This window comes from Notamacropus eugenii, chromosome 3, assembly GCF_028372415.1.
Source record: "Notamacropus eugenii isolate mMacEug1 chromosome 3, mMacEug1.pri_v2, whole genome shotgun sequence".
In the NCBI taxonomy this organism is placed as follows: domain Eukaryota; kingdom Metazoa; phylum Chordata; class Mammalia; order Diprotodontia; family Macropodidae; genus Notamacropus; species Notamacropus eugenii.
In genome coordinates, this window is record NC_092874.1 from 371,845,477 (window position 1) to 371,872,924 (window position 27,448).

Sequence of the window (27,448 nt, forward strand, 5' to 3'; positions counted from 1 at the left end):
AAGAGCTTGAAGGAGTGGTCTGTGTCGAGGTGAAAAATTGTCTGACTTGTTTATAGAAACTGCCTCTTTAAGTTCTTTCAATAGTTTAAAGGGCACCAGTCGATGATAAGGCTTCCCAGGTCCTTGTCTGTTTTCATTAACACAAACGGGGAATAAGAAGGAAGGTTTTCTATTCCACGCATCCCAATCTATCTCCTCTCCCTCCTCTAAAGCAGCCTTTAGGCTCTGAGTAAGCATGCTTTTTGAACGGGGATTCATCGGTAATTTTTGAGACCCCATGGTCATAGCTGTACAAGCTGTACAGGGATCCCCATCAGAATCCTCTGCTTCCCCCTCCCAAGTAATGTCCCACTGTACAGGATGGGTCTCACTTCCTCCATTCCTTCTGTGCTGCGCAATAGCCCTCTCTCCCTTCCCTGCCTCCTCTCTTTCTGATTTCTTTGTTTGCTGCACAGCCAATAGAATTGAAGCAGCTCCCCCTTTTGAGCCTTCCCCTCTCTCCTCCAGTTTTGCTTCCTCCCTCGTCACTAATTCTTTGTTCCCTTTTTTTCCAAAGCTATTTTTCTTAATTCCCTTTAACTCTTCCCAGGGATATATAGGTGGTACATCATCATCTGAAGTTTCCCCCAAAGAATCTCCCACCTGGGTGCCTCTGTGCTCAGTGAGAAAAGGGCACTGTGGCTCCTGCAGCAACAGCCTTATCCGGGAGTAAAAGGTGAAATCATGATCGGTCAGAGTGCTGGGTTTAGTTTCAGCATAAGAGACCATCTGCCGACTGACTACACTCCAATTAGCCTTGTTTATTCCAGGGTGTTCTAACCAAGGAGAAATCTCCCAAATCTTTTCTACAAAACCGTGGCATTGTCTCATATGGGGTTTAATGTCCTGATGCTTACACAACTTATATAACTGGCATGCAAGCACTGCCTTTTGCTCGGGTTTGATCAGGGGGATACTATACCCCTGACCCATGTTTGCTTCCCCGCCTTCCCAGGAAATTCCTGAGGCTGTTTAGCTCTTCTCCTTAAAGTGAGGAGGCCAAGAGGATTTCCTAGCATAGCAGTCCCTGTTCGGGCGCCAAAATGTCCCGGGCTTCCTTCACTAATTTAAATGCCCCGGGCTCCCTATGCTAACTTTCCCTCCCTGGGCTTCACTTGGAATCTTACCTCAAGATCTAGATCTAGATCTCTGTTGGTCCTCAGACGTATCTGGCCCCTCCTGTGGGGGAGGGGAATAACTAGACAGAAAACCCGAGTTGGCAGCTGCACACTCTTTAATGGTTACATCACTCTCCCTGGGATTCCCCCCAATGCCCCAGTATATCTTTGGGCACCCGAGCTCCTCCCATGTTCCTCCCCGTAGGCGGAGCCTATCCTGTTACTGAGGCGATCCCAGTACCATGCAGCTTACTAGACCAGCTAGTGCCACGTAAGCAGGTTAGCACCTCCAGGTGTCTCAGCTCTCCATACAGGAGGCCACGGTCCAGAGCTGGGCCCCAACAAAGGCAAAAGAAACTGCAAAAACCTCATAGTGCTGAAATATTAAAGCAAATACATGAACAGTAAAACATCACAATCCACCCATCATCATACCTAATATTCATGTAGCACTTACTATGTACCAGGTACGCTGCAAAGCACATTGCAATAATCATCTCACTTGATCAATTCAATATTACGTTGCTACAAGAATCAACGAGCTTGATGATTTTAGGGAAAAAAGCCATGGACAGACTTGTACGTGATAATGAACAGTGAAATTGGCAGAACCAAAAAAATGTTGTATACAGTAATACCAATATTGTATTAAGAACAATTTTGAGGGACTAAGTCATTCTGGCTATTATAAATACCTAAATTAACTGCAAACTAAATTCTATTTCCCTTTATGCCATGAATACTTTTTTGTAAAATACATTTTTATTGATATATTTTGGTTTTGTCAACCCAATTTCCCCCTATATACCTTCTTATCCTTCTCTTGAAGAATGTCCTCTTATATAGTCTTTTTCTTTTCTTTTTCTTTCCTGTTCACTAAAATTCCTTTCATTCCTCACTGAGAATATTTTTTTTTAAAAAGAAAAGAAGATAAAGAAAAATAAAGTTCACAATATATAGCTGTGTAGGCCAGAAAAACAAATTCTTATATTGACCAAATCTGAAAATAAATGTGTTTACTGCATTTTAAATTCATTTTCTCTTTAATAGGAGATGAATAGTGTATTTCATTTTTTATAGCCATCTAAGTGACACAGTGGATATAGTAAGAAAAATGTTATTAGGAAGACCTCGGTTTCAAATCCAGACTCAGAAACTTACCAACTAGGGTATCTAGTACAAGTCATTTAATGCATGACTGCCTCAGCTTCTTCATCTTTAAAATGGTGATACTAATAGCACCCAGCTTTTAAGATTGTTGGGAGAATACAATGACTTATTTTTAAAGCACTTTGCAGATATTTAAGTTCTACATAAATTCTACTTATCTATTCATTCTTCTGGACTTATGTCTTACCAATGTGTTAGTCAGAAATCTAAAGCCTTTTAAAGCTGTTTTTTCCTATAATGTTATGACTTCATAAATTGTTCTTCTAGTTTTGCTCGCTTTATTCTGCATTTAGTTCTTCCTAGTTTCCTTATGAAGCTGTCCATTTTATAGTTTCGTATGGCACAACAATATTGAATTACTTTCATATACCACAATTTGTCTAACCATTCACTAAGCTGAGGATAGAGCTTTACTTTCAAATTTTCGTGAAGTATGATAACAATTTCTGTACATCCTTTTACTATTCTTTTCCCTCAGTATCAGCTTAGAAGTGATGTACCTGAGTCAAAGTATATGCACAGTATAATAATTTTGGGGGGCATATTTCTAAACTACTTCCAAGAATGGCTTCCAGGAATTGTTTTGTGAAGTTTGGATGCAGTCAAAGGACCACACTTGAGGACCTGGAGAGTCACATTTGGCCTTGAGACCACTGGTTCCCCAGCCCTGGCTAGACTAATTTAGAGCTCCACTGATAATGAACTAATGTAACTTAAAGAATGACAGACCTCCCAGGAATTAGGCAATGCCCCCTAAATGGGGCTAGGAGTGTCACATCTATCTCACCCCAACTCTCCCTGACTTCCAAGGAAATCTCTGTCTCTCTCATACACACAGACTCACAGGACTCCACACTTTCAATAAGTGTATTTTTCACATGCTCAAGGCAAATTAACAGATAAATAGTTTGAATCTATTCACTTAGTATATTGAATTTTGCATTTGATGAGTGGGCTGCTAGGTGGTGTCAGAGTGCACAGAGTGTCAGCCTAGAGTTAGAAAGACTCCATCTTCCTGAGTCCAAATATGACCTCAGACACTTCCTAGCTGAGTGATCCTGGGCAAGTCTGTTTGCTTCAGTTTCTTCACCTGTAAAATAAACTGGATAAAGAAGTGGTAGACCACTTTAAAAGTTTTGTCAAGAAAACCCCAGATCTGACCCATGAAGGGTCAGATCCAACTGAACAACAATGACTGGGGCTAGAACAGTGTCATCTGCCAGATTTGCTGAGATCTGTTTTTTCAACATTCCTGGGCTGGTCCTAGAGATACAAGGGAATTCAAATATCAGACAGACTGGACATTTTCATCCTGACTGAAATTTTGGCTTTATTTGTTCCTTTTTATCTGAACTAACAAAGCATCATTATCACACTGGAACATGACTGGATGAACCAAGTCAAAACTAAAAGAAAATAAAACTAATTTTTTGGTAACCCATAGGGTGAGAAAGTTCTGACATTAAACATATCCTTAATAAATCATTTCCCCAAATCTGTAGCAAGTCTGGGAGACAGTTTATCATTTGGAGATGAATTCACAGTTTCACTAAATTGAAACTTATGATGAGTAATCAGCTACTTTGACTATTGAGGTTGAGCTCATTCTATTTCTCCTCACTCTCAGTTATTTTTATGCGTTGGTGGAACTTGTTTCTGTGACAGTTGTCAGCAAAAAAATCAAGGCAGAAATTTTGTGGAGTTCACATTTCTTGGAGAAATAAGGGGAAGAGATCAGTATTCTTTTTTTCAAATAAAGGACCACTTACTAGCACATGCTTCATGTTACCTCATCTGAGACTCATAACAATTCTGAGGTAAATGCTACTGCTACCCCTATTTTATTTTATTTTCATTTTAAAATATTTATTTGTATATTTTAAAAATATTTTTAAAATGTCAAGTTCCTGATTCTCTCCCCTCATCCCAAACTACTCCTATGAGAAGACAAATAATATAATGTTATTTGATTAATATGTATGTGAAATCATCACAAAACATATTTTAATATTAGCCAAATTACAAAAAAACCCAAAAGAATGAGAAAATTATACTTCCATTTTCACTGAGACATCATCAGTTCTCTCTCTGGATAGTACTTTTACTTAATGAATCCTTCGGAATTATGTTGAATCCTTGTATTGATGAATGTAGTTAAGTCTCTCAGAGTTGATCACAATTACAACATTATTGCTATTATGTACAGTAACCTCACAGTTCTTCTCATTTCACTTTGTATCAGTTCATATTGGTCATGTCATGTTTTTCTGAATCCCTTTATAATGATTTTTTATACCACACACTCTGAAGTTTATTCTGAAATTTTAAGTTGTTTCTCCATCATTTTTTATAGTTTTATTTATTTTTAGATTTTGACATTCATTTCCACAAAATTTTGAATTCCAATTTTTCTCCCCATCTCTCCCCTCCCACCACTCCATAACACCTTGCATTCTGATTACTCCTTCCCTCAATGTGCCCTCCCTTCTATCACACCCACCCTTCCCTTATCCCCATCTTCTCTCTTTTCTTGTAGGGAAAGATAGATTTCTATAACACATTATGGATATTTCTTATTTCTAGGTATATGCAATAACAATTCTCAACATTCATTTCTAATACTTTGAATTCCAACTTCTCTCCCTTCCTCCCTCCTCACCCATCCCCACTGAGAAGGCAAGCATTTCAGTACAGGCTATATATATGTGTCGTTTTGCAAAAGACTTCCTTAATAGTCATGTTGTGTAAGCCTAACTACATTTCCCTCCATCCTACCCTGTCCACCATTTATTCTATTCTCTCATTTGACCTTGTCCCTTCCCAAAAGTGTTTACTTCTAACTATTCCCTCCTCCCATTTGCCCTCCCTTCTGCCATCCCCCTCACTGTACTTGTCCTCTTCTCCCCTACTTTCCTGTAGTGTAAGAGACATTTTCATACCAAATTGAGTGAGCATGATATTCCCTCCTTAAGCCATATGTGAAGAAAGTAACTTCATTTTTTCCCCTCTCACCTCCCTTCTCTCCTCCATTGAAAAAGATTTTTCTTATCTCTTTTATGAGTGATAATTTGCCCCATTCCATTTCTCCCTTTCTCCTCCCAATATATTTCCCTCTCACTCCTTAATTTTATTTTTTATAGATGTCATTCCTTCTGATTCACTTCAACCTCTGATTCTCTCTCTCTCTCTCTCTCTCTCTCTCTCTCTCTCTCTCTCTGTGTGTGTGTGTGTATGTGTATAATCTCTCCACCTACCCAAATACTGGTCAGTTGCTTTTTTTTAATTAGACATTTCACATTTTTGTTTTTCATTCTTTTGACAATTTTTTATTGTTTCCTGATGAGTCATCAGCTTCTACTTGCCCAATTATAGTTCTTAAAGAATTATTTTTTTAATGAGATTTTTAAATCTTTTTTTCCCTTTTAGTCAGTTTTGCTTTCTAAGAAGCTACTTTCTTCCGTGAATTTTTGTGCCTTTTTCCCATTTGACCTACTCTGTTTTTTAAGGTGTTCTTTTCTTTAGTGAGCCATTGGTTCAATTCTGGGTTATTTATGGTGTTATTTTCTTCAGTATTTTTCATGGCTGATTGTTTGATTGGCTGTTGTCCTTTGTAATTGAAATGGAGCAAAATGAAATCACTTTGTTGGGATCAGTGTATGACTGATTAGACCAATTTGAACTCAGAAGACTTTACTGCAGTTTGAGCACAAATAGTCCCTGTGAACATTTATAATACATCTAACGTTTCTTTTGAGCTACTTGTAACAGTAAGCAACCCAACATACACAAAGGAGGCCTGCTATCACAGTCTCTTAGACCTGCATTTTTAAAAGAAAAGGCATCTTTTAAGGGGTTAACAATCACTTTAATGAAGCACATGTATCATTCAGTTAGTTCAGGGGAAAAAGTCAGAGAAAATACAGAGAAATCTAAATCAGAAGGCAGCACTTCCAAACTGTCTAACAGTAATCATTGCAAAAATCACAATTCAATAGACAAGTCTAACTATTTGACCATAGTTACCAGAGAGAGAAACACCAATATCTGGGTTTTCAAAGTCGGGAGCTCCTTAGTGGCTTCCCAGACAGAGTCTTGTCTGGCACACAAAGCTTCTTTCAAATACTAAGTCCCAAAGTAAAACCTCACCCCCAGAGTATTTATACACAGTGCCTCAATAGAAAAAAACAAAAGGTACTTGGGACCCTCCTACAAAACAACTGCCCAAATCAAGCTTCCCTCATTGAGCAGGCCCATTCAAGGGTGGAGAAGATCTTTAATCACATTCAAATAGAGATACTATACATCTTGATTAAAACAAAAGCAGCAAAAGATCCTACTTTTCTAGGCCTCACACTACTGCAACTCTGATTTGCTCATAGAGACTAGCATCTTCTTTGATATAGGTATTCCATTCTTTGTGATCCTATACCAGTATATCCCATGTCTCACAATGAACTCCAAAGTTCTGGAGATGGACTTTGAGAGAGTCTTTGTATCTCTTCTTCTAAGTTCCATGTGAGTGCTTGCCTTCTGTGACTTCATCATAAAATAGTCTTTATGCAAATGTATGTTTGGCGTTTGAACAAGGTGGTCATCCCATCAGAGTTGCACTCTCTGTGTTAGGATTTGAATACTTAGTGGTTTACTCCGAGAAAGGACCTCAGTGTCTAGCACCTTATCTTGCCAGGTCAAATTCAGAATCTTCCTAAGACAATTCAAATGGAAGGGATTCAATTCCCTGGCATGGTGCTGATATACTGTCCATGTTTCATAACCATACCCAAGTCAGCACAATGGCTCTATAGATTTTCAGTTTGGTAGCAGCTTAATAGCTCTTCTCTCCCACACTATCCTTCAGAGCTTCTCAAACACTGAGCTAGCTCTGGCAATGTGTCAATCAACCTTATCATTCATGTGTGCATCCCTGGAAAGCATACTTCCAGAGTAAGTAAACTCATCCTCAATGTTCAAAATTTCTCCATTTGATGTAATCAGTGGTTACACATATGGAAGGCATGGTATTGACTGGTGGAAAATCTGTTTTCTTGGGGTTAATTAACAGGTCAAAATTGGCAAAAGCTACAGAGAATCAATTCATATTCCATTGCCTCTCACCCTCAGAGGTTGCATTGAGTGCACAATCATCTGTAAACAGAATTATTTGATTATCAATTCTCTTTCCTCTTTCCTCTTGGCTTTTAGCCTTTTCAAGTTAAATAATTTACATTTCTTTAAATAATAGTGATTTAAATCATTTTTTTGCATATGGCTGTAGATAGCTTTAATTTCTTCATTTGAAAACTGTCTGAATCCTTTAACCACATTTCGATTAAGGAGTGACTTGTATTCTTATAAATTTGACTCACTTCTCTATATATTTTAGAAATGAAGCCTTTATCAGAGATACTGGCCACAAAATTTCCCAAGCTATATGCTTTCCTTCTAATCTTGGCTTTATTTGTGGAAAACCTTTTTAGTTTGGTGCTCAAAATTATCCATTTTTTATTTCATAATATTTTCTATCTTGTTTGGTCATAAATGCTTCCCTTCTCCATAGATCTGATGGGTAAACTATTCCATGCTCTCCTAATTTGCTTGTGGTACCACCATTTTTATCTAAGTCATGTACCCATTTTGACCTTATCTTGGTATATGGTGTAAGATGTAGATCTATATCTAGTTTCTTTCATGCTGTTTTCCAGTTTTCCTATCAGTTTTTGTCCAATAGAGAATTCTTATCCCAGTAGCTGATGTCTTTGGTTTTATTGAAGAAGAGAATACTATAGTTATTAACTGCTGTGTCTTGTGTACCTCATCTATTCCACTGATCCACCATCCTATTTTTTAGCCAGTAGGAAGTAGTTTTGATTATTACTGCTTTATAATACAGTTTTAGATCTGGTATGAACAGGCTACCTTTCATTTCTTTTCATTAACTCCCTTGATATTCTGGACCTTTTGTTCTTTCAGATGAATTTTTCTTATTATTTTTTTCTAGTTCTATAAAATGAGCTTTTGGTAGTTTGGTAGTTTGGTAATTTGATTGGTATGACACTGAATAAGTTAATTAATTTAGGTAAATAGTCATTTTTATTTTAGTAGCTCTACCTACTCATGAGTAAGTGATATTTTTCCAATTCTTTAGATCTGATTTTATTTGTGTGAAAAGTATTTTATAATGGTGCTCATATAGTATCTAGATTTGTCTTAGCAGGTAGACTGTCAAATATTTTATATCATCTCTAGTTACTTTAAATGTAACTTTCTATTTCTTGCTGCTAAGCTTCATTAATAATGTGTAGAAGAGCTGATGATTTATTAGGGTTTATTTTATATCCTGCAACTTTGTTAAAGTTGTTAATTATTTCAAGTAGTTTATTAGTTGATTTTCTAGGATTCTTTAAGTACACCATCATATGTGCAAAGAGTGACAGATTTATTTCTTCATTGCTATTACTATTCCCTTTAATTTCTTTTTCTTCTCTTATTGCTAAAGGTAACATTTTTACTATAATATTTAATAACACTGATGACAGTGGACATCGTTGTTTCACCCTTGGTCTTATTGGAAATCCTTCTAGCTTATCTCCATTACATATATTGCTTGCTGAAAGTTTTAGATAGATATTACTTACCATTTTAAGGAAAACTCCATTTATTCCTATGCCCTCTAGTGTTTTTAATAGGAATGGGTGTTGTGTTTTGTCCAAAGCTTTTTTTGTATATATAATCATATGATTTGTGTTCATTTTGTTATTGACATTATCAATTATGCTGTTTTTTTCTTAATATTGAACTAGTCTTGCATTCCTGATATAAATCCCACTTTGTCACAGAATATTATCCTTGTGATAAGTTGCTGTCATTTCTTAGCTAAAGTTTTATGTAAAATTTTGTATCAAAATTCCTGAGGAAAATTGATTTATAATTTTCTTCCTCTGTTTTGGCTTTTCCTGGTTTAAGTGTCAATACCATATTTGCATTATCAAAATAAGGTTGTAGGATTCCTTTAGCAAACTAACTTTCAAAGTACTAGTAAGCCTGAGAAGTTTTTGTACAATGATCTATATCTTTTTTTTTTTAGGGCTAGACAACTAAATATAAACCTTCATTTTAGGTTTATTTTAATGGGGCCCACAAAGACAATCTCTAAGATCGAATTGCTTAATAATTTGTTGTTGATCAACTCATTGTCAATTATCATTGTTCATTTTCATTTTTCAATCATTCATTTCACAATCAAGAAGGGAATAATAAACACCCATTGTGGTATATGGTATTTGTGTGGTGGAATACCAATAACATGTCAATACAGATAGTGTCAATGATTTTGTCTGGTTGGTTAGTTTCCTCCAAAAACACAAACTGCTGCCTATTCATATCTTAGTAGGTCAATCTTGGGTCATAGATTGAGATGCAGAGAGGTTAAGTGATTTTTCAGGATCATATATCTAATTGTGCATGTGTGTGTGTGTGTATGTGTAAGTATGTGTGTGTGAGAGAGATCTGAACTCAATTCTTCCTTATATTAAGATTATCACTTTAGCAATTACATACTGCTGCCCCTATATGCATTAGTTATTTTTACAAAACAAAACCCAAAAAAACAAAACAAACATTATAAACACTCTAGGGTGCCTAGTAGTTGTTGCTTCATTACATGTGGAAATGACAGAAAAGAAAAAAAAAATCAATAAAACTTAAAACCCCCCCCATAAATGCTGAGCAATAAGCTTCAAGAAGCAGATGCTACTGGTGTACTCCCTGTTTCTGGAATCCCATGAACACAAAATTCTGCTGTTCAATTCTAGTATAGAAGAAATTTGGTTCTGTGATCATTGAACTTCAAATTTGAGCCTGTCACCTACAAAATGAGCTCTTCACTATTAATGGTCATAGAAATCTATTACCACTATGAAAAAAATGTCTCCAAATGCATCAAATATCTCTGAATCCAGACTTTTATAGCAGTAAGGTGTTATTAATTTCTTTTATCCAACACAATATGCCCCTTATTACCTACCTGTAAATGTGTTTCTTTTCCTATGAAATTTCAATCTCATGTGGCTACTTTCCATCATTCTAAGTAGCAAGGTAGTACCAGGGACTGAATGCTAGCCTTGGGGTCAAGAAGATCTAAATTGGAATTCTGATTCATACACTATTGACCATGTTGCCATGGACAAATTACCTAATTCTATTTCTTGAATTTTTCACTAAATCTCTCACCTTCATCACTTGTAAAATGGGAATAATAGCACCTAATTCACAGGTTGCCTCCTTGTATCAAAAAACATGGGAAATAACATATGTAAAGTGCTTTACAAATCTGAAAATTCTATGTAAGTGTATGTATGTAACTGCAATAATAGTAATAAAATTATAAATGGTAACGAACATTTATATAATATTTCCTAAGTGCCAGACATTCTGCTGTGCTTTACATATGTCATCTCATTTTATTTTCACAACAACTTTGGGAGAGAAGTGCTATTAATATCTTCATTTTCCATATGAGTAAACTGAGGTTAACAGAGGTTAAATTATCTACCAAAAGTCACATACCTAGTAAGTGTCTGTGATTTGAAATCTTGTCTTCCTGACTCCAGACTTGATGTACTATTGATTGTGCCACCTACCTGGGCCTCATACTTGGGACTTTTCCCCCCCAAAGATACTATTTTCTAACTGTCCTTTAGAAGACATGGTAAAATGGTTTAAAAATTTATGACTTACATTATTATATTTAGATCTGTATATGTTTTGGAATGCAATGACATCATTAATTATAGGAAAAGATCTTCATGGTGCATCAGGGTAAGATGGAAAAAATGTATCATTAAAAAAGACTTGGCATTCACCTTTTTTGTATTGATTTTGATATCTTCCTTTATGTGTAAATCCTGATGTGTTCATCCTTTGTTGCCGAAGAAGACCATGCCATCAGAGACATGATAACATGATTTGCACTTGACTTTGTTTTTTTTTGAGTGAGGGAAGGCTGTGCAAGTCACCAACCTCACTTCTCCTCCAGAACCATCTGAATTCAGTGACCAGATATTCATCAAGATGAGTGGAGATTGGGGTTAAGTGACTTGACCAAGGCCACACAGCTAGTGAGTGTCCAGTGTCTGAGGTGAGATTTGAACTCAGGTCCTCCTGACTCCTGCCCTGGTGCTCTATCCACTGCACTACCTAGCTACCCATGTGTAAATCCTATAGCTTCAATGGAGGGAATATAATAAAAATTAACCCTCTTTCTGAGGAACATAAATTTAGTTTATAAGCAAAGAAGGTTCATCTAGTCAAGATGAATATCGTGATTTTTCTCCCTCTGTGTAATTGTCTAATTAAATAGCAGTTTGTGGAAATGTGAAGATCAAGAACAAAATTCCCTCATTTTCTAAGCAACAGCATTCAAAGAAAAGGATAAGTGCTTGGTTTCACTTTTATGAATAGGAAGAAAGGCAGCATATAGTAGGCAGTACAGAGGAAGTGGTTTTGCTTTGGAAGTCGGAGGGTCTGGGTTGTAATAACAGCTCTGATATTCACCACCTCTGTGATCCTGGGCAATTCACTTTTCCTCATTCAATCTGAGTTACAGGATGAGGTGACTGGAGTAAATGATCTCTGATATTCTTTCTAGTACTAAATCTATGGTCTTATGAATCCAGCCACTCTCAGACTTCTTAGAGGACAAGATATTGAGTTCTTCAAAGATGGATACTTCATATGGGAATGGGAAGTTATACTAGTAGGAAGATGTTGGGATTTGTATAAAACTGGGTTTGGCCAAGAGTATTGATGACAAGTAAAGGAAATGCTTATTGCTGCTATTATATCCAGGCTTCCCAGTAATTCTATCATGATCAAGAAGTCGACTTTGAAGGCTTACATGGGTTGGTATCTAAAGCAGCTGCCAACAACCTTCCTTCCTCATAATTTGTAGGTGGGGTGCAAAAGGAATGAGTGCTGGTCACAATGTGGTCACATTAGTGACCTTATTAGCAATTTAACCAATCTGCCCTATTTCTCCAATTGCAAAATGAAGAGGTTGAAGTAGACAGCTTCTAAATTACCTTAAATATCTGTAGCCCTCAAATTCTGGCTTCCCATGGAAAATGTAAATTTGATAACTTGCATTGCCAGCATCTCCCTTGATATACCTCTATGTTGAGCCTTCTCACCAATTCTTCCCTCCCTCACCATAACATTCTTCGGTATTACAATCATAAGACTTAAATGGAATAAAAAACAAAATAGAAAACAAAACACACACTTCCTTAGTAAAAGCACAGGGCCCTATGCTTTGAATTTAAAAAATAAAATGCAAGATCAATTCAAGACCAAGTATGTCATAAATTGTATGTAATTGAAATCTCCACAATGAAAGTCTGTTCTTTAAATTGTGCACATGCACACATTGTTATGTGAGATTATTTTAATGAATCTGATATTGAAAATACAGTTAAGCAAAATGGTTAGTACTTCAATAGACAGTCATTATTTTCAAATGAAGGATCGTTTCTGAAGGTAAAGATGACAATAGATTCAGTGAACAGAGTAAGTTTCAATTAATCATTAACAGAAAGAAAAAGTAAAACAATAAATGACCCTCTTAATTTTTAAATGGCTTTAACTATGCAAAAATCATTTATTAAGAAAAACTCATGAGTGTTTTCATAGTTGGGGGATGATGGATTGACAGCACTCCCCAAATTTCAGGAAGGATAGCATTCACCAGGTTTACATGAGAGTAAGAAGGCACATAGGAGGTTCTAGATATAACTTTTCTTAATGCTGCTAATGTAAATAACCAGAGAAAATGGCAGTTGCATTATCTTTCACGTTTTCAGTCCTCATTGAAGACATGGAACACCATCTCCCGTGGCGTTCTTAGGAGTTCTTCTCAGAAATCTTGATTGTGACAGTCTTGACTTCAGTGTATTCATGGAGAGCATACTCTCCCCTGGAGGGGAAAAAGTTCAAAATTGCATTCACTATTATTCATATAGTACATTTAATGTGTCAACATGAATTTGGCCTTTTTCATTAGGGCAGATATAAGACAAAATAGCATCATGACTAGAAAGAAAGTCTTGGAGTCAGGAAGTCCAGGCTTCAAGGCGTTTCTCTGACCATGCTAGTTATGTGACCATTGGTCAGTCAATGAATGTGTAAGGGCCTCACATCTCAAAGAATAAACATTAAAGATGAGTTGTTGGTCTACATCAGTAGAAGATATTTCTACCTGGGTAATTTCCCATATTCACAAAATCCCATTTATGGATCATTCACAAAAACTTTGGGATTAATGGCCTCAGAAACATTTTATCTTCATAGAAACATCAAGAAAGAATCAACAACTATTACAGGCACCTTATGTATTAATGATTCTTCTCCTACAAACCCATATAAAAACTTAGCAACTGGAAGTTTTAAAACTGGTGTTCTTATTATGATTAAGTAATACAGGTATTACTTCCTTAGATGCAGGGCTGACATCCCAGGATTGTTTCCAAAGACAATTGCAGGGGAATATCTAACTATGTAAGTAACTGGCAGTGGATGGAGAGTAAGGCGTGGAGTGAGGCAGCAACACAGTATAGATGACAAGTGGAGGGTCTAAGGCACAGTATGTAGAGAGGACAGTTAAAGTATGTACAATTTCAGTGGGTAAGTGGGTAGTCTGCCTCCCTGTCAATCTGCTGAGAGTTGTGACCCTGTTCCACGGCTTACAGCCCATATTGTACCTCAAACTCCTGAAGAAGTACGGGCTGGCAGCCAGTGATGAAGGGAGTATGAGAACGTTTATAACCCAGACAGAGTGAATATTCCTTTCTTTCCAAATTGGCAATTGATGAAAAGTCCTCATCACCCCTCCCTACCTAATTCTCTATGTGAATAGGATTCCAAAAAACAAGGGAATTGTGTGCATATATTTTCGAAGTGTTCACTGAACAGGAGGAAGCTGAGTCTTCACAGTATTCAAAAATCATTTTATAGTGATTATTAAAATATTAATGAATTGTCATGAGATTAAAGGTAACCATTCAATAGACAGATTTACCATGGAGAATTCTAATACTCTTTTAAATAAACACCATCAAGTCGATACAGCAAAACAAGAAGAAAACAATACTTCTAAATAAGCAAATACTTTAAAAATACTACAGGACTTAAACATTCAATTATTTATTACCAACCTACTATATACCAAACTACCATAATATACTTATTTTGTAGGCTGAGTTGAAATGGAAACATCTTTACTTAAAACTAAGAAGCTAACAGCCTCCATATATTTTAAAAATGGAAAAATTAGTACATTTTTCTTATATTGGTAAATTTGTAAAGAAAAGGAAGTTGTATAATTCTTTAAATGAACATGGACATGGCTCTATTTTGATTTTTTGTCCAGGAACATTTCATATCTATATAAATGTAAAGATGCAGTTTTCTATATTTGAATATCCTTTTTCATATTAATCTATGGAACCTACAATTCAGTAAGCTCTTTGGGCTTATAGGTTCTTAAGAAAGAGGAAGGGACTCTGAAAATATTCTTGAACATATCAACTGGTTTGAAAACAAATCTTACATCATCCGTATTGTAGATACAAAAAATAAAATTCCTAAATGCCTTACGTACATTTCTCGTCCATTTCCAGACATCTTGAATCCGCCAAAGGGGGCTTGAATAGAACCCCCACCATAGCAATTCACCCTGCAAAGACAATGGTATTTTACATGAACATTTTTGTGCATTTTACTCTCCATGTGTTTAGTGATTACCATGTATGAGGTTCTTTTGAGTTTATTTTTTTGAAAAGGAAGGCAGGAAATGAAGTAAGCCTTAATCAAGGCTATATTATGTATCAGGCACTATGCTAAGTGCTTTACAAATATTATTTCTTTTAACTTTGGATCAGACCTATAATTTCATTCAAATACAGAACTCTCAGTGAAAAGTATCTTGTCCAGAGCTATAATAGAACCAGTATATGTCAGAGGCAGGCCTTGAATCGACCACTTTCAAGTCTTAAAATCATTTAATTAACAATAAGACAAAAAAGATATTAACACCGTTGCAGGTACAAGTGGTAATAATAATAACTAACATCTATAGAGCACTCATTATGTGCCAAGTACTATTATGATCACTTTATAATTACTATGTCATTTCATCAAATAGCTTCACAATAACCTCAGGAGGGGGGTGCTATTATTATGCCCATTTCATAGATGAGGAAATGGAGGCAAATAGAGGTTAAGTAACTTGCCCAGAGTCACAGAGCCAGAATATGTATGAGGTCACATTTGAACTCAGTTCCTTCTAATTTCAGGCTCAGTATGCTATCCACTGAACTTCTTAGGTTATAATCTCTTACTGTAGCACTTAGTGTATGTGGAGGAGTGTGGGCATACACTTACAAAAATCTGTCAAGAGAGCAGAGGAATCAGCAAAACCTGTGCTCTTTAGGCAACTCATAATTCTGGGCCTCTACACTTTAGTATCTTCCTTTTGTCTCAGGAACCACCAATAAAATTCTTAGAACACAGTATGTTTTTTAAAGGTAAAAGCAGAAGTGCTTTTTAATGCTTAGAAATTCCTATGGAACACATAATGGAACCACTGAAAAATTCTTAAGGTGAGAAAACCTTTTGATTCCAGGAATTCTTGAGGATAGTGCTTCTCAGACTGGAAGTTTATTAAGGAAGGAAGAAGCAAGTCTATTTGGATTGATTATGCATGTGCATTACACACACACACACACATATACACACACGCACACACACATACACACACTGTTAGCTCTAGCTATGATGGACAGTGTAGGTAGGAGAAAGTATCGAAGGAATACTTTGGTTTAAGAAGGAGTAGCTAGATGAATGATCCTTTGTCCTAACCTAAGGTAAGGTCAAAAATGACTGAAAGACAGTTACTTCAAAATTGCAATGTGACCTTTACTGATACAGCAGCTAGTATGAGAATAAAGAGATTAATAACAGAATACTGTCATATCACCCTGAAGTGCTGATGTAGGAAAGCAGCTGAATTTAGAGTCAAGGGACTTGATATTATATCCCAGTTTTATTCCTTACTAAGTTACTTGAACATGTCACTTAACTTTTCTGATACACAAGTTTGTGATCTATCAGATTCAGGGGATTGGACTAAATGAATCCCAAGTTTCCTTTCAACTCTAAATAAAATGTCCCTAAATATAATCAAGAAGACTGAGTTCAGTTCTTGTTTCTCAGCCATATTAGACGTGTGACCCTGTGCTGGTTACTAACTGCTCAGTGCCACTGGAAACTCTTGAAGATGCATCTAAGGCAACTCTCCAAACTCTCCCTGTTCTAATGACATATCAGGTCTATTCCCCAAACAAGCACAACATATGACCTTAACATATAACACTGTATCTTCTGCATCAATTAATACAGTGCCAAATATGTAGTAGGTACCAACAAATCCTTCTTGATTAATTAATTTTTCCCTTTTATCATGGACCTGTAATTTCATTGGAATAGTTTCCACTATTAGTCAGAAATCCTTTCCATTGAGGGAGCAAGACAGCTTATGTTTTAACATAATCATATGTTCCTATAATACAAGGGGTTAAATGACTTGCCACACAGCTAGTGTTTGTCAGAAGAAGGATTTGAACATCGGTCTTCCTGATTCCAAGACTGGTCCTCAGACATTTACTGGATGTATGTCCTATGTTACATAAATGCCTAACCTCCCTCTCAGGGTTGCTATCAGGAAGAAATGAGATACTATTTGTAAAGTGATTTGCAATCTTTAAAGCTCTATGAACATTCTACCTATTATTATTATAGTAGTATTTTTATTATCATATAATATTTATGATATATATTAATGTTTACATATTTTGAATTAAATGTTTGTGTAGCTTATTTCTATTATTTCTATGTTTTTATTATTTTCTATATTATTAAAATTTGTTCCTCATATTAGTAAGAGTAATACTATTTACTATCACCACAATGCTTCTGAATTAGCTAATTTTGAACAACAAATTTCATTAAAATATCTTCAAGAAACAAACCATGGAGGATAGAGAGACCTCATGGAGGACAGACAGACCTCAGTTAAACTACTGGATCACTCATCTGCCTGGAAAATACCCAAGAGGCTCTATACCTCAGTGGCCTCTCTGGTTTGAAAGAAAAAAATGTTTTTCACATGTCCATGTTTTCTTCTTAATATGATCTGAGATGTGATGTAATCTCCTAAATGTCCACATTATTAAATTTTGACTTACCAGACTGTTCCAGCTTGAAGAGCAGCAGAGATGGTCAAGGCTTTATCAAGGTCTTTAGTGAAAATGCCTGCTGCTAAGCCATAGTGGGTGTTATTAGCCCTCTTGATCACTTCATCAATAGTCTTAAACTTCATGATTTGTTGGACTGGTCCAAAAATCTGCACCATAGAAAGAAGGACAGAGAAAAAGAAATTGAGTGAATGAGAGAGAAGAAGGTGAGAGGAGGAAAACACACAAATATGAATCAAATCAAACAAACTGCTTTTTTTGTGTGGACAGTTTGCTTTTGTTTGTTTTCTCATTTAGTTTGGGGTATGACTTGAAGCTGGACAAGTTTTTTAAGAATGGATGTTTTTCTAAAATGAGATTAAAATCACTTTGGAGCAAATTGGTCCCCATACTCATGTGTTCAGATTAGATCTACCACAGGTAATTTTGTCAAATACACTGTAAACTCCTCAAGACAAGAGACTGCTTTTAGATTTGTTTTTATATTCCCAGTGACAAGCGTAATACTTTGCACATGGTAGTCATTTAATAAATGCCTGTTGAATGAATGTTTTAATAGAAAGCAGGTCATGAAGCACCATGGTATGGTAGAGAGAATGGCAGAATCAATCAAGGACATGGGTTCTCAGGTGGGAAAGCACCAACACCAGGAGACCCCCACATGCTTTCACACAGATGGGAACTGGCAGACACCAGTGTGGAGGACTACTATTTGTGTGCTAGTCAGGTGTCCACCAGCAACTAAGCCTACTGGAGCCCCTAGAGGGGAGAAGACCTTCAGTGGCAAGACCACCCTTACCCCGACACCTCACCCTTCACAAACTTCAGTGTAATCCAGGGGAAATACAGTAAAACCCTACCTGACTTTGGCACATATCAGCCACCACCACCATTCCAGGTCAACACCAGGTAAGCTACAGCCTTTACAGACTCCAATTACCAGAACCTGAGGCCTCAGTACACAAAGCCCATAACCAGGCCCCTAGCTCCCAGCACAAGAAGCTTGGGATCATTCTCCCTATGCCCCAGAAGCAGAGATCAACTTCAAAACAGAGGAAAAAGGCAAAAACAATGAGCAAGAAGTAATGTAGAAAAGCAAAGACCATAGATTCTTATTATGGGGACTGGGAAGATGAAAACAAAAATTCAGAAGAGTATAGCATTGTCTCCATACCCACATATGAAGCCTCAAAGGGGAATATGAGCTATTCTCAAGTCCAAATAGCCTTCTTGGAAAAGCTCAAGAAGAATTTGAAAAATCAAATTAGATAGGTAGAAGAAAAATCGAACAGTTTCTTTAAAAATGCAGTTGACAAAGTGGAAAAACATACATTGAAAAAACACCTCCTTAAAAAGTAGAATTGGCCAGATGGAAAAGGGGATACAGAAGCCAACTGAAGAAAACAATTCACTACAAATTAGAATTGGGCAAGTGGAAGTTAATGACTTTATGAAACATCAGGAATCAGTCAAACCAAATCAAATCCAAATTCTTAGAGGAGAAATTAAGGGCATTACAGGAAGAAATACCAGCAAAATTATACTAGCATGGAACGTCCCCCTCTCAGAACTTGATGAATCTGATGACCAAACAAACAAGAAAAAAGTTAAAGAGGAAGACAGAATTTTTGAAAAGTGAGATATGGTAGACCTCTGGGGAAAATTGAAAGAGGATAGAAAGGAATATGCCTTTTTCTAAGTAGTACATGGAACCTACACAAAAACTGACCCTGTACTAGGACATAAAAATTTCACTACCCAATGGAGAAATATTAAATGCATCCTTTTCAGATCATGATGCAATGAACATTATATGCAATAAAAATTATAAATATGCAATAAATGGCCATGGAAAGATAGACTAAAAATTAATTGGAAACTAAATAATCTAATCCTAAAGAATAAGTGGCTCAAACATCAAATCACAGAAATAATCAATAACTTCATCCAAGAGAATAACAGTAATAAGACAACATACCAAAACTTATGGAATACAGCAAAAGCAGTTCTTAGGTGAAGTTTTATATCTCTGAATAAGCATTCATGAATAAAGCATATATGAATATGCATCCTTGAGTAAATACATGAATAAAATAGAGAGAGAAGAGATCAATGAATTGTGCATGCAAATAAAAAATCTAGAAAAAGAATAAATTAAAAGTCTTCAATTAAATACCAAATTAGAATTACTAAAAACCAAAGGAGAGATTAGTAAAATTGAAATTAAGGAAGTGATTGAACAAATAACCAAAACTTAGAACTGCTTTTATGAAAAAAAAAACAGTAAAATAGACAAACCTTTGGTCAGTTTGATTAAAAAGAAAGAAGAAAATCAAATTACTAGTATTGAAAAGAAAAAGCATGAATTCACCAGCAATGAAGCAGACATTAAAACAGTAATTAGAAACTGTCTTGCCCCATTTTATGTCAGTAAATTTTACAGTTTTACCAAAATTGATCAATATTTACAAAAATATAAATTGCTCAGATTAACAGAAGAGGTAGTAAAATGCTCAAATAACTCCTCAGAAAATGCTCTAAATCACTATTGATTAGAGAAATACAAATTAAAACAACTCTGAGATACCACATCATACCTATCATATTAGCTTACATGAGAAAATAGGAAAATTGCAAATTTACAGAAGATGTGGAAAGATTGGAATACTAATGCATTGTTTTTGGAGTTGTGAACTGATCCAACCATTCTGAGAATCAATTTGGACGTATAACCAAAGGGCTACAAAAATGTGCATACTCTTTGACCCAGCAATACCACTACTAGGTCTATATCTTAAAGAGATCATACAAATAAGAAAAGGACCCACATATACAAAAATATTTATAACAGCTCTTTTTTTGTGGTGGCTGCTGAACAAGTTGTGATATATGAATGTCATGGAATTCTATTGTGCTATAAGAAATGATGAGCAGGTAGACTTCAGAGAAACTTGGAAAGTCTTACATTAACTGATGCTGAGTGAAGTGAGCAGAACCAGAAGAGAGCACTGTACACAGTAACAGCCACATTGTATGATGACTGACTTTGATGGACTTAGCTTTTCTCAGATGATGGGAAATGTCATCCACATCCAGTGAATGGAGTCTGAGGTCAGGTAGAGGGATGCTATTGGCTCTCTTTTTCATTTTGTTTTGTTTTTTTTCTTTCTCATGGTTCCCCTTATTCATACTAATTCTTCTATACAACATGACTAATGTGGAAAATTTGGTCAATAACAATATATAGAGAGAGACTATATCAGAATCCATGTGATCTTGGGGAGAGGAGAAGGCAGGGAGGTGGAGAATATTTAAAATTTATGAAAGTGCATGTTGAAAGCTAAAAATAAATAAATTTATTTTTTAAACAAATAAATAAAACTAGGTCTTTCCAACCAGGAGACTCACACTTATCCATAACACCATTATATCTGTGTGTGTGTAAGGACAATGAGATCAGAGATTCTAGTACTCTGTGAAAAAGTTAAATAGGCTTTAGGAAAATAGCATTGTGAAAGGCACTTAACTCTGCTTTACCCCTTCTGTAAAATGCACTGGAGAAGGAAATGGCAAAACACTTAAGTATCGTTGCCAAAAAAAAAACAAAAAACAAAAAACAAAAAACCAAACCCAAATGTGTTTGTGAATTATTGGAAATGACTGAACAACAACAACAAATAATGACAGTACTCATGGGTATGCTGGGAAACGCTTACAACTAGTGGTTCAAAAGTAGGAACTCAAGTTAAGTTTGATCTGCATTATTAACTTTTCATTCATCACTTTCCTAAGTCTACTCAGGCAACAAAAAACCAAATCAAACCATGATTCCTTAGGTTTGATGTTTTTAAAATGTAAATGCGCATGATGAATATTTAAGAATTAGTTCTCAAGTGGAACTGCCTCTACCATACCCTTGAAAGACACTACTATTAGTACTCTATTCTAGGGCTGAAGAGCAATACTTTGGCTTGTAATGACATTTTTGCATTCAAATATGGCAGCTTTTATTTTTGATCTTTGCCGTATATAAAAATTGGTGAGGGGTTGGAGTAGTTCAGTGGAAGTAGCATTCATTGGCTTTGGAGTCAAAGAATATTGGTTCACATCCCCTTTGAATGCTGACTATTTGTGTGATCTTGTATGGTTTACTCTGAAGGTCTCAGTTTTTCATCTGGAAAATGAAGGGGTTGTAAAGTCTTCTGAGTTCTCTTACAGCTCTACTTTTATGACCTTAAGCTCCTAACAGTATCATCCAACTATTAACAAGATGAAACAAATAGGTTTGTTGGAAAAATGAGAAATAAAAGGCATATTCCTGATGTAAAAAAAAAAGGAAACCAAGGAGTAATTCCAAGATTTTTATCTTGTGAGGAAAATGAAACTAGCATGTTTTTGACATTTTTATCGCATTCTGTAATCCTTAGAATGCTGTTAAAATGTTAGCAATTATTATCATCATTATCATTATAGGAAATATTAGATAGAATGAGGACATTAAATGGAAAGGGAAGCAGAAACTTGAGTTGGACTGAAGGGAAAACCTCTTGAAAGTCAGGGTCACAAAACTATTTTGAAATCTTCATTTTTCCAGAAGTTGCAACAATAAACGAACAATTCATTCTGGGTGGCTTAGGTATCCCCAAGCATGGAATGCAGTGTCTTGGATCAGGTGATATCCCTTGGTCTCTTGATCTATTATTCTTAAATAGGCTCAGTGACTTCAGTTATATTTTATAAACTGAAGTCAAGCCAATAATGACCTGCACAAGGGCAGATGTTATGAAGATTCCTCATCTTCATAAAAAAGGGAAAAATAGTAAAAACAGATAAAGGGGAAAATATTAATATGGCACATTTATGATTTCTAGGTTTTTAAGTATGTAGAAATATTTTCTCTTCCCATTACTTGGATATAACATAGTTTGGAATTGCCATATGATAAATAATAATTATTGCCAGCTAGTTTTTGAGTGCTCAGTGTTCCCTAGCCTAGATGGTAGCAGCTAAAGTTCTATCAATGAACAAGACAAATCAATTAAGGTGAAATAAAGGGGGAGTTTCATATCTAACAGGGAAAATTATTCATCTAGTCATGTCTTGAAAATGGACTTTGTATACAAGTGTGTACCAATAAAGAAAGTAACTGAAGGAACAGACTAGAATCAAGTCCTTTACCTCTTCTTTGGCAATGCGCATCTCATCAGTAACATTGGAGAAAACTGTGGGCTGGATGAAGAAACCTTTGTCTCCCCATGGTCCTCCTCCACATTCCAATTTGGCTCCTTCCTTCTTCCCACTCTCAATGAGGTCAAGTATTTTATTGTACTGATCTTTATCAATCTACATGAACATGTGAGGGGCAGGGGTAGGAAGGATAACAGAAAGAAAAAATAAACTTAGCGTGACAATGATTCTTTGAACTTGTGATTAAGAAAAAGAAGAAAATGGTTAAATGTTGAAAATATATCTAAATAGCCTTCTTAGCCTGAAAGTTAGCTTTTTTTAAAGAAAAAAAATCTATCTCTGTAAAGTATTACAAGGTATTACACAAAGTGTAAATTAAGATTAATCTAATACATCATGGGAATGGATAAAAGTTAGGGAAGAGGAAAGGACAGCTGTAGGGTGGGCTGTGGAATGAGAGAAACTCGGTGGAGTAGAGTTTGTGAGGAAAGAGGAAATAGGTAAAGGTTGTGGAGAAAGGAGAGAATGGTTTTGACTTGCATTCAGGGAAGCCGTTTAGCATAGGGAAAGTTTGAATTTTATATTTGAAGCATAAACCTTCACTGTGTTCCATTCACATCTAGGTCTCACATCCCCAGTGAATTAGTGGAAAAGTATATAAAATGCCCATTTTGGTTAAAGAAATTAGTCTGACCTTCATTTGAAGGACACTGCGTGGCAAGACTCCTCTTTTCTGCACCAGGCAAGAGGGGATGTGAGAATATCTTTATGACAATTTACTCCCTAAATACAGAGGAAGAGAATAGGGCTGAGGGCATTTATTATTAAATAAATAATGATTAGTAATTACGGGACTCCATGCTACTGCAGCTTGATTTCACAAGCCTCATAAACAGCAAAAATTGTATATGAAGCATATGTTTCCTGCAACAGCAGGGACATGACTGTGAGGTTAAGCATGCTTCCTTGGGAACCCAGCTGGGCAGATTATTCCCTAAGAAAATTGTATGAAATTCTATATCATGAAGCCAGGACAATGGGTCATAAAAGGTAAATATTGTAAGGGTTGTAAAAGTTATACGTTGTTTTGTATTCTGTGTGCTCTCCCAGGAAATGTAGGTTTGCTTCTCCTTTTCTTGGGATGTAACCATGACGTCAATCTCTAAGTAAAAGTTGACTCCTGAAGGGGTTCGGGGCAGTCGCTTGCTCCCGAGCCAGTCCGGGATATGTATACCTTGAAGAGTTTGGTGTCTGAGTGGTCACTTCTATTCCCACATGCTCTCCTGTCCCCTTACAGAGGACCCCCTGTTCAAACTCTGCCGGCAGGACGCAAGTAATAATAACTTTTATAGAGCACTTTTAGGTTTGCCTAGTGCTATTCATATGTTTTCTCATTTGAACTTCTCTGATGTAGGTGTAATTATTATTCCCATTTCACAGATGAAGAGGCAGTCTGGAGCATTGCCCCTGGTCTGATAGTTTAGTGTCTGGGGGGAGATTTCAATTCAGGTCTTCCTTATTCTAATCTGAGGAAGTTCTGTTCCCTGGCCCAAGTTCGGAAATCCTGACTGTGATAATCTTTTCAATCTGTTCCAGTCTGGCCCAGAAAAAGAAGCAATGGTCCTCATTTCATTCTGGATCCAGAGAAAGGAAACAGAGACAAACTACCTTCTCTCTATTGATGTATTTCCTGTCCTGTGCGTTCCCTTATTTACCAACCTGAGGGCCTTGCTGTACTCCTGGGTTCATAGGATTCCCCAGCGTGTATTTCTGGGCACGCTCTACACTCCTCCGAACAAACTCATCGTAAATGGACTCTTCCACAAAAAGCCTCGATGCGGCGATGCAGCATTGGCCCTGGTGGAAGAACACACCATGGTGTGCTAATTCCACAGCAGTATCCACTGGAAAGGAAACATCACCAACACACAGGTTATACAAAGTCAAAAAGAACACATTTCCAAAAATTATTCCACACACACACACACACACACACACACACATTCTTTTTTTTTTTTTTTTTTACCAAGAGGAGAGGAATGCCTTTTAACCCTTAAAATATACAGCATTTGTTCTATGGCTCTTTTTGGACCTCACTGTCACTTCATATTTCTGGATGGAATATTCCTACCTTAAAACTGGATGGTGGGGAAAACTTGAAATGATTGTACAAGTCTCTTGTGCTTAGTTGCATCAAAGCATTACTTTGAAGGGACTTGAGTAATTCCTCTCTGGCTATGGTAAAAGGGCCTACTGGGATGAAAGCTAAAGTTTCCTTTTGTCTTTCTTTCAGTCTTTGAATCTTGTTCTCCAAAAAAGAATCTTTCAAAATGTCTCAAAAAATGAGGCAATATCTGTCAAATAAAAACAAAGAAAAAAACCATATCTTATACGTTGTTGAGATAGTTACACGGACATTTGAAAGTTATGTGATTGCTTTATGGCGAAGTTTCTATTAGAAGACAATATAGTCTTTTTAACATACTAATTTACCAGAAGCTTAACTTTGGAGTTATGTATAATTTTTTTTAAAGTTTGCATGCTGCAAAGTTGAACTTATTTCTTGGCTGAAAGGACAATTTAATTTATTTAGTATTCAGTTTAAGAGACTTTCCATATCACTTTTTGATAAGTTAGAGGCCACAAAATATTAGAGTGATAGAATCTAGAATCAGGAAAAACTGAGTTTAGATCAAGCCTCTGACATTTACTAGTTATGTGATCCTGGGCGGGTTACTTAAACTCAATTGTAAAATGAGAATATTAATGGCACCTACTTTCCATTGTTTTGATTTTGTTCACAATCAAATGAGACACTCTATGTAAATCATTTTTTCAAGCTACACACACACACACACACAGACACACACACAAACATATATGTTTGTATATGAGGTTTTATTGTTGTTTTTGTTATCACCTTAATTATAACAACCCAAGTACTCAACTTCTTTTAACTTGATGGAATTTTCTCACCTTAAAATCCTTCTAAACTAACTTCTTGGGGGGACAGGCTTTTAAAAGCTAATATATCTTAGCTTGGTGCAGCAAGTGCCAGGACAGTATCATCTAAGAATTAATGCAGTTAAAATATTAGGAAGTAGATGGCACAGTAACACATCAAGGGGCCATGCGTCCTTTACACCTGAGCTTAGCCCTTCTGCTGGTATGATAATGTCTAAAAACAGTGAAGCGTAATTCAAGGCTTTTTAGCTTGTTGATTTTCTTTCAAAAGTAATGACAGCGGAGTTTCTGTTTGTTTATTTCATTCTAATACAAAGTCAAGTAAAATGTAAGCCCCCGGAAGGGAGCAACTGCTTTGGTTTTTTGTCTTTTGTGTCTCTAGAACCTCAAAAGAGCTTTGCAGACAGCAAGGGCTTAGGAGTGTAATTGTTGATTTAAAAAAGTCTCATCCCAGGAATTTAGTTAAAAATCATTTAGCACCTTGCAGAATACTGGTCAAACATTGCTCTGAGACATAGTAAAAGTCAGAGAAAAAAGCATTAAATATACTAACAGTCAGCATCAGCAAACACAATGCAAGGGCTCTTTCCTCCCAGTTCCAGTGTAACTCTCTTCAGGTTGCTTTTCCCAGCAGCCTGTTTGATTAGCAGACCGACCTGAAAGAGACCATAAGGAAGAAGTTGGTTTCCAGCTTTACTGGGAAAGTTGGTTGACTTTTATCCATAGCTCTTGGGTTTCTAAGACCTGATGTTCCCTCATTTATACTGTTTGTCTTTGTATTTGCCCAGACAGGACACTGGATGAAATGATTTCCAGTATCCTTTCCAATTTGAATGTTGTATGATTCTATGTTCTCATTTATTCATTATGTTCACCATCTCAATCTCCTTTTCAGTAATATACTGGCAGGGAGAAAAATTGGAAGGAATCATTTGGAGATGCCTTTTGCTTGCATTCAGGTATCTCTGTATTTTATCTTGCTTTACAACAATTCCTCCAAATCAGTTTCTACTATAATAACCAATGTTTAGTAAGTTGTTTTCCAAACTTAACTTTAGTATACGAACACAGAGAGCTCTTAAAATACCAGTTGGTGCCATAATACTGTATTTTAGTAATATTTCAATTCAATTAACTGGAAAAAATAGAATGAATGCTTATGAAGTCCTAGTTTTTACTTTTTATGATTATCATCCATAATACTGGAAAACCAAAGTGGATGAAAAATGTATGATGCCCAGATTATGTCACAGTTGGATGAATAGCCTGTCAAATTAGTCTGACCACATATATAACTTTAGCCATCACTGTAGATGGACGACTTAGATGTAGAATTGAATAGGAGGAAGAAATCAGGCTGGATGGCAGCCTGATTTCTCAAATATCTTACTCTTGAAATAATCTGTTGATTATCAATGTTCTCAGAAGAATTGTAATTGCAAATAATACAAAGGACAGTAGAAAGACATGAGGCATATGTAAGTGGAATGTAGGACATGATCAACAATGATCTCTAGGAAGTATGAAAGATTTAACTGAGTTCATGTATGACCAGAAAAGGATGTGGTTAGGTGACAAGAATAAGAGATGATAGCTGGAATGTCCACTTGGTGTACCCAGAAGACGTTAAAATTAAAAATGAAAGTTCTTCATTTTGTTTTGCCC

General features: G+C 36.1%; 1 protein-coding gene and 1 long non-coding RNA gene across 7 annotated transcripts in view; one reads left to right on the forward strand and one right to left on the reverse strand.

Annotated features, from left to right (window-relative positions):
• LOC140496998 (uncharacterized) overlaps positions 1 to 27,448 on the forward strand; it is a 58,468-nt gene that overhangs the window by 12,026 nt on the left and 18,994 nt on the right. The gene's annotated exons all lie outside the window — the stretch shown is intronic.
• The window catches only part of LOC140496993 (aldehyde dehydrogenase 1A1), a 269,491-nt gene continuing 254,796 nt past the window's right edge, over positions 12,754 to 27,448 (reverse strand). For all 4 annotated transcript variants that reach the window (XM_072597452.1, XM_072597450.1, XM_072597447.1 and 1 more), the window contains 6 exons: positions 26,337 to 26,439; positions 24,539 to 24,723; positions 22,811 to 22,975; positions 17,624 to 17,781; positions 14,980 to 15,054; positions 12,754 to 13,296 (listed from right to left, as the gene is read on the reverse strand). In XM_072597452.1, coding sequence (XP_072453553.1) covers positions 13,224 to 13,296; positions 14,980 to 15,054; positions 17,624 to 17,781; positions 22,811 to 22,975; positions 24,539 to 24,723; positions 26,337 to 26,439 — 759 coding nt within the window. In that variant the 3' untranslated portion in view covers positions 12,754 to 13,223. The remainder of the gene's footprint in view (positions 13,297 to 14,979; positions 15,055 to 17,623; positions 17,782 to 22,810; positions 22,976 to 24,538; positions 24,724 to 26,336; positions 26,440 to 27,448) is intronic.